The sequence below is a fragment of the Cibotium barometz genome, chromosome 34, assembly GCF_041138505.1.
Source record: "Cibotium barometz isolate CiBa-2024 chromosome 34, ASM4113850v1, whole genome shotgun sequence".
Classification (NCBI taxonomy): Eukaryota; Viridiplantae; Streptophyta; class Polypodiopsida; order Cyatheales; family Cibotiaceae; genus Cibotium; species Cibotium barometz.
In genome coordinates, this window is record NC_141079.1 from 10,694,728 (window position 1) to 10,703,586 (window position 8,859).

Consider the following 8,859-nt stretch of genomic DNA (forward strand, 5'->3'; position numbering starts at 1 on the left):
TAATCTCTCTTACTTTCTTTCTCTTTCTCTCTCTAACACTAACTCTCTCTCTCTAACTCTAACTATCTCTAACTCTCTAACCCTCCTACTCCTATATATATATATATATATATATATATAGTAGATGTTCACTCTCTCTCTCTCTGTAACTCTCTCTAGCTCACCCACTTTATCTGTCTCTAACTCACTCTCTCTCTCTCTCTCTCTCTCTCTCTCTCTCTCTCTCTTTCTCTTTCTAACCCCCGCTAACCCTCTAGATCCCAAATAAGATATACAAATATATACATATACATAGTCGTAGTATAGTATGGAAGAAGAAGACTAGTATAGAATAGCACTATAGTAGTATAGAAGAGTAGTATGGTATTAAGAGGAATATAGTATAGTATAGTATTAGTATAGAAGAGTAGTAATAGTATGCAAGTGTAGAGTAGTATAGTATAGAAGAGTAGTATTAGTATAGAAGAGTAATATAGTATAGTAGAGAAGAGATACTAGTAAGAGAAGAGTAGTATAGTATAGTAGAGAAGAGTAATATAGTATAGTATTAGTATAGTGTAGTAGAGAAGAGTGGTATAGTATAGTATTAGTATTAGTATAGAAGAGTAGTATAGTATAGTATAGTATAAAAGGGTAGTATAGCATAGAAGAGTATGGTAGTGTAGTATAGAAGAAGAGAAGGAAGGGGAGTTGCTATGTGCACCATGTGGTAGCTCCCAAATAACGTAATAATATATTTACAAGTTTAGATTTGAAGTAAAATATATTTTGATTAGTTTATTGTTTATGTAAAGTTATTGTTGACAACAATGAGAAGTGGAGGTGTATAATGTATTTTTTGTTTTTGAAAATATTAAATTTGGTGTAGATTTGTTTTGATTAGCATTTATTGGTTGTATAAATTTACAATAAAAACACTGCAAATTGAAAGACTTTTTGTATAACCTTCTTTAGACATAAGTGAAATAAAGCCTAAACCTTTTATTGGACACTTTGCATAATTTCACATTCCCACCATGATGTCATCTCCCACAAGTTTTAGGGAGGAATATCAATTGCGACTAGTCATGTGCCTAGAAGCCCCACTATGATGCTCAAAAAATCATAATGTGCTATAATATTAGATGTCTCATTGCACACTTCTTCAATGGAAACAAATAGCTCGATCTATGCAACATGACTGGATTCCTTGGTCTTTAGAGTGTCATTCTTGGCATCTCCTTGCTTTTTTTTTTCTTCATTTTTTGCTATGTGCCCTTTCTTGTTATAATAAAAGCATTTAACATTTTTCTTCTAATTTGAAGAGTTAGAATCCTACCCTTCTTCTTTGTTGTGTTAGTAGAGAAAGCCTAGTCATTACCACCATTGTGACTCTGCATCCTCATCTTTTCATCCCAAAGTAATGACCTGAACTCCTCAAATGTGAGAGGAGTACATTACATATCAATAAATAGTTTAGATAGTTATAACTTCACTTTAACTTTCTCGATGCCCCACAGCCTCTATTGCATACACCAAGGCCTCTTGTTTTACTACTACCTCATTGAGGGCTCCCATAATAGTAGCACTCCTTTTTGTAAATTTGTATTCATTGTTGCTATTAGCCAACGTAGCAATCGCGTTAATCTTCTATTTTCTATGTATCTATGTCGTTGTCTAATTAACACCCGACACGTCAATGGTTTCAAACCACCCAGCCAACTCTTTTGAGCTGAGCTATATGACTGTGCCCAACATCATAACTGGGGAAAACATGCCTAGCGCAGATTTGCTTGAGTAGGGGATGCTTTGGAGCTAAATCCAGATGAGTCTCAACATTGTCCAAAATGAGTCTAGATAAGAGTACAGAGCGCCTACTGTTGTTATGGTGCAAGAAGGACTATCTTATATATAGGAGCACAGGGCGCCTACTATTGTTATGGTGCGAGAAGGACTATGTTATATGAACTATAGTACTCATATGTATGCCTACCGTATGCAAAAATGAGAACTCAACAACATTAAAGTAAATCACACATGATATCCATAGTTATACTCTGGACATCATACAAATAGAACACAATACCTAGATATACTAAATCTGTTTTATAAGTGAAAGATACAAAGTTTAGCTTCCTCTTGCTACTTAGGCAACATTAAACAGTTATCTTCATAAGTCAAGACCTTCTCCTTTTACAAGACTCAACTCATTAATAGCATGGCAACATGCTACACTCTTGGATATCAATGTTGCACCTCATATCGTATTGTCCAGGCACCGGCTAGCTCATGTCTATACGGCCCTCATTATGAGGAGTAGCCATGTTGAGCAGCCTAAGCGCTCGTTCGCATGGTTGAGCAGCTCGGGTGCTCAGCATAGTTGAGTAACCTAGGCACCCGACATCCTTGTACATGAAGGTGGCCAATGAGGCCAGATGGTTTAGAGATGACTTGGATTAGATTTGGCACTCTATCAAATAGGCTACATGCTACTGGACCATTATCTCATAATGGTCCACATCCTTGTATTCACACAGGAAGGTGGCCGATGAGGCCAGATGGTTTAGAGACGACCTGGATTAGATTTGGCACTCTATCAAATAGGCTACATGCTGTAGCATGCACTGATCTATCAGCCTCTTGTCTGTCCTTGTTAGATTTTGACTAGTACTTTAATTCTTGGTCATGTTTTAGAAGACTACCGGAAGTGAAAAAACCAGAAGCGGAAGAAGAGTGAGAAAAAGAAGAAACAACAAGGACTTGCTGCCACTACAAGTGAAAATGCAAAGGAAGCCAATTTTGCACATGATGGCTATGCAATGACAGTAACATGCAGTGATCTGCCTGCCTCTTGTCTGTCCTTGGCTGGTACTTTAATTCAGTGGTTGCCACCACTAAACACATTACTTCATGCAAGAATCAAATTTTTACCTTGCGTGATGCTCTATCAAGTGGAACAAATTTTGTGTGCTGACAATGCATCCTGTGCCATCAAAGGCATTGGCAATGTGGAATTGATTTCATGCTTTGGGGATCCTTATACTCTTGCTGACACCTTGTATATACTTGGAATCTGCAAAAATCTCAATTTTGTCAAAGCTAGCTTGAAGATTCAAAATTTTTATCATTGTTGTTCCATTCATGACAAAATTGACTCTAATGCACTTCTTTTGTTTGGTACATTGCACAATGGCCTGCATAGGCTTGACATGTATAACACGAGTATTGATTCTCATGCAGATGCCTTGACTATTTCCATGCCACATATTCAGCATGAGACTGAGCTTTGGCATGCTCAATTAGGTCATGTGAATTTTCCATCTCTTCTATGGTTACAACATTAAGCCATGGTTCATGAGCTGCCACCTATGCAGCTCTCCCATTAGCATGTATGCGAGTGGTGTATATTGGGAAAGATGCATCGTCAGTCCTTTCTGAAAGATGGCATTGTCCATGCTACTCATCCATTGTAGTTGGTGATCTGTGTGGTCCGATGTGGGCTCCCTCTTTTGGTGGGACATCTGTACTTCATGACTTTTATTGATGACTATACACACTTCTGCTAGGTGTATGGTTTGAAAGTCAAGTCAGATGCCTTCTCAGCTTTTCGTCAATTCCTTTCTCTTGCTGAAAATGCTTGCAATCATAAGCTATTAACATTGTGAACCGACAGAGGGGGGGAATATTTGTCAAATCAATTTACTACTTTCATGCTGTCCCATGGTATTTCTCATCAGTGTACTACTCCTTATATACCACAACAGAATGGTGTAGCTGAACGTCAAAATAGGACACTCATAGAAATGGCCAGATGTATCCTCAAAAGTAAGGATCTGCCTTCTAGATTTTGGCTTAAAGCGATCATGTGTGCCAATTATGTACTAAACCATTGTCCAATTAAAGCCTTGAGATCTATGACAGCTTATGAAGCTTGGAATGGTAGAATTCCAATCATTACTCATATGCATGTATTCATCTATCTAGCTTATGTGCATGTACCAGCAAAGTACACACATGAGCTTGAAGCAAAGACTTTGAAATGTATTTTCGTGGGGTATAGTAGAAGTGAAAGCAAAGGATATCGATTGTATGTTCTATCCAATCAAAAGCTGAATGTATCCAGAGATGTCTTTGATGAATTTGCATCTCAACCCATGCTTTCCTGTCGGCTACAACCATTAATTGATGCTCTAGATATATTGGATACATTGTTGCCTTTGTTTTCTGAGCCCACCTTTGCTTTGACTCAGCCACCTTTGCTCTGACTCAGCCACCTGCTATTTTACAGATCAAAAAACAATGTATTTAATAGCCTTTATCTCTCTTTCACTAGGTCATTGCCCAACAAGAAAATACTACACACAACATATTTAAAGCCTCCCTCTGAACTCTCTAGAATACAAAAACCTCTAGAGCTTCGAACCTCCAGTCATCCACATGTCAAGATTTCATCTCTAAGGAGCTCTAAGGTTACCTCTCACCACTTCAAATTGATTAATTGAAAAAAAAATAGGAAACCATATTAAGCTTACACACTAAGTTAAAATATATACAAATAGGACAAAAGATTTTGTGTTGATATTGCGAAACAATGGGAAAGAACATTTTGCATAGGAATGGTGAGAAAGAGTGAGTGTTTTGATAGAAGCTACGTACATAGCTTTCAAAGGGTAAAGCTGTAGAACCTCTTAAGATCTCATAATACCATATCCATGAGTTCATGATCTTTCTTAAGATCTCATAATTTATGTAAGATCTCATATAATTTCATAAAATCTTGTTAGAGATCTAATGAGATCATAAGATCCCTAAGACTTCCTCTATGAGCCCATAGTTGAGAAAGGCTCATCGAACTTAGCCTGGTCCTAGTGCTTATAAAATTTTAAGATGATCAAAGCTAAGTTCCCTAGGAATGTACCCAGACAACAGATTGTCTCCTAGTCTTAGGTATATTAGCTGTGAGAGCAACATTGAGAGAGTGATGCCAGTGTCCCACTCATTAATAGATTGCTACTTTGTGGAGATACAATGTTTCTTGTGTCATCTAAACCAATCACCAACCCACTCTCAAAGCTAGGAATCTTTGGCACTCACATAGGAGATGCCAAGATAGGAGAACAAGAGATAGACACTAGCGCTACACTGGCATAACTATAGCCATGATAAATTAATTTGCCAAAACCAATGCAGCTATAGCTCTAATAGTGATATTTTTTTGCCCCCAATTGTCAATGACTCCATGTCACTTAGATGAGAATAAGTTTTTAGTATTAAAAAAAACGTTATTATGCTACCCAAGTCAAACCTTACAAAAGCACATATGCAAGTGACAAGCTAGAGAAGCAAGGAACTTGCTAGGAAACAGAATTTTATCTAAAGACTTGAGCCTTAAAGTAAATATATCATGCCATGAGTGCTTGGCCCACAAATAATTAAAATAGTTCAAAATAAAAGTGGACACAATAGTTGCTTTATGCTCATAAGAGAAGTAAAAGTGGACACAAGAGTTGCTTTATGCTCATAAGAGTTCTTTAAACTTAATATACATTTGCCATTGTGCTTCTTCCTTTCCATGTTAAGGCGGTAGTCATAAACATGATTTTTCTTGCATGAATAGGAATCATTTGAGAAGTAAAAGTGAACACAAGAGTTGCTTTATGCTCGTAAGAGTTCTTTAAACTTAATATACATTTGCCACTATGCTTCTTCCTTTCCATATTGAGGTGGTAATCTTTAACATGATTTTGCTTGCAAGTATACAATTTAGATTAATGTGATCACCTTATAATGTCTAAGCTCAGATTTTATGACTACATAGTGTATGGTAGAAGCTCTTAAGATCTCATAAGACCATATATGAGGTCATGAAATTTCCTAGATCAATGTGATCACCCTTTAATGTCTAAGATTAGCTTTTATGACCACATAGTGTATGGTAGAAGACTGAAGCTCTCAAGATCTCATAAGACCATACATGAGCTCACAATCTTTCTTAAGATCTCATAATTAATGTAAGATCTCATAATTTATGTAAGAGCTCATTTAATTCATGTAAGAGCTAATATAATTTCTTAAAATCTTGTTAGAGATTGAATGAGATCCTAAGACCCATAAGACTTCTTACGAGCACATAAGATCACATAAGGGTTGAGAAGAGCTCATAGAACTTATCTTGGTCCTTTCACTTATAGAATCTTGAGATGATAAAAGATAAGGTCACTAGAAATGACTAGGTTTCTTCTTTAACATCTTGCTATCATAGTCTTTTGTGATTTCTAATCTATTGGAAACACTTCATTGTTTTTTCTAAAAGCTTTGTTCTTATGATTCCTCGGGATCTCTCTTATCTGATTTAAATCAAGACTTAGGGTATGGTTGCCAAATATGGATAGAACTTCTGAATATTTCTCTATGGCTTTGGCCCTTTTTCTAGTGGTCTAGCTAAGGGTTTGATTTAGTCCATGTTCTATATCCATTCATGCTATCCAATCACCAACCCACTCTCAAAACTAGGAATCTTTGGCACTAACATAGGAGATGCCAAGATAGGCCCACAAATAATTATAATAGTTCAAAATAAAAGTGGACACAATAGTTGCTTTATGCTCATAGGCGAAGTAAAAGTGGACACAAGAGTTTCTTTATGCTCATAAGAGTTCTTTAAACTTAATATACATTCGCCACTATGCGTCTTCCTTTCCATATTAAGGCGGTAGTCACAAACATGATTTTTCTTGCATGACCACATAGTGTATGGTAGAAGATCTTAATATCTCATAAGACCATAAATGATGTCATTAAATTTCCTAGATCAATGTGATCAACGTTTCAGCTCAAAGATTAACTTTTATGACCATGTAGTGTATGGTAGAAGCTCTCAAGAACTCATAAGACCATACATGAGCTCACAATCTTTCGTAAGAGCTCACATATGTATATAATATATATATATATACACACACATATATATATGTAATATATATATATATAATATATATATATGTGTGTGTGTATATATATATATATATATATACATACACATATATATATGTATATATATATACACACACATATATATATGTATATATATACACACACACACACACACACACACACACACACACACACATAGAACATATTGCCATGGTGGAAGAATGGTTGCTCCATCAACTTATGCAAGGCATATGCTAATTGATGAGAGCGATTTGAAACTATTGCAACAAATCTTGGGTTGCAAACTTCAAGATTTGGCTCTTCAGAACTTAGAGAAGAAGACAATGGATCTTTGCATGGGATGATGCATGAAGATGATAATAATGTGTTTATTGATAACATGATGAACATTATCACCATGAGGAGAGGAGGAAGAGGAGGAGGAGGAGGAGGACATGGTTGACATGGAGTTGTCTTTGGTTGATAAAATCATATAGAGGGTGATTGAATTGCAAGCACTTTGGGATGAACATCAGGCTTCAGTGGAATTTCAAGATAGTATGCTTAGGATTCTATTTGGAGACATGGGTGGTTCTAGGAATAGAGCAGATAAAGATAAAATCAATATGCCTTATGTCATTTTATTCCTTATAGTTTTCATTTGATGTGCTTGCATGTAATATGTTCTCCTTGGATTCAATTTATGTAGGTTGGAGATGGCAACTATGAATGTGGACATGCAAGCAATGCTAAAGAAAATGATGTGTGAAGATAAAAATTGCTTGGGTCTCATGAGCACAATCATAAAGGAGGATATTCAAAGTTCTCCAACCTCAAAGGAAGGTACACACGTTTTAACTATCTTAAATGTTGTAATCTTTTATATATAAAGATATACTAGTGTGTTTGTAATTGGCTTATGCATGTTATGCAAATTGTTTTCTATGTCACATAGTTATGCAGGCAATGGGGAGATTAAAGATAAGGAACCTCCTTATTCACACGCTCTTGGACAACAAGTCTTAGCAGATGTTAGTCCTACACCTACATATGATGAGGTGTTTCGAGCACCTAGATTGGTGAGTAGAGACCAAAACAAGCTCTATGGGAAAGAATTATTAGAGAAATGCTTCAAGGATCAACATGCCATTTTGCTTGGCAACTACCGCCTTGTATGAAGGTGGTTTAATGGAGTTGAGACTCCTAAAGATCTTCGCCATAACAAAGAGGCACAAGAAAAGACTAGGAGAATTATTTGTGAGCATCATCTCATGAGATTGCAACTCTAAAGTTCATTGGAGCTGAATATGTTTGGTTGGAGGAAGATATCTATAGATGGTGGGTCTCAGGTAGACAAGCAAATAGAAAGTACAATAAGAAGAAGAGTATCAAGGACAATGTAAGTGTTAATGTTTATGCTTATGAATGTTCTTTTAGAAACTAATAATTGGATTGATTATTTTAAAACTAATCTAATGCATTTGACATTTTGTGTTTGATAGAAGGATACATTAAAAGCACAAGAGATGACTCAATCCATAGATGAATCAAGTAATGACATGGATGCTAGCTCATCACTTCATGTAAGTATATTTTATAGTTTTTTTAACCACCATAAATTGTATGCTTCAACTCTGTGTGTGTGTGTGTGTGTGTGTGTGTGTGTGTGTGTGTGTGTGTGTGTATATATATATATATATATTATATGCATTATGATTTAAGAAGCTTAATACATAGTTCATCAATTTTTTTATTTGGTCTATATTCATAGGTCTTGGAGCTTGCATTGACTCCTCAAGGAAATATTAATTCTAATGAAGAGGTAAAAGAACTAAACTTGATATTTTCTTTTCCTATGTAAGCAGCTTTTTTACATGGGTATGTTTATATTATATATTTATGTGGTTCTAGTTTTAACTTTATGTTATTTTACATGTCATGGTCTTA

At 35.7% G+C, this 8,859-nt stretch overlaps 1 protein-coding gene across 1 annotated transcript; it reads left to right on the plus strand.

The window, feature by feature from the left end:
* Positions 1–7,637: 7,637 nt before the first annotated feature.
* Positions 7,638–8,859, plus strand: LOC147618691 (uncharacterized). Its single transcript, XM_086774358.1, has 5 exons — positions 7,638–7,755; positions 7,876–7,991; positions 8,189–8,311; positions 8,415–8,495; positions 8,684–8,859. The coding sequence occupies exons 1-5, from the start codon at positions 7,638–7,640 to the stop codon at positions 8,771–8,773; spliced, it is 528 nt and encodes a 175-aa protein (XP_086630484.1). The 3' UTR covers positions 8,774–8,859.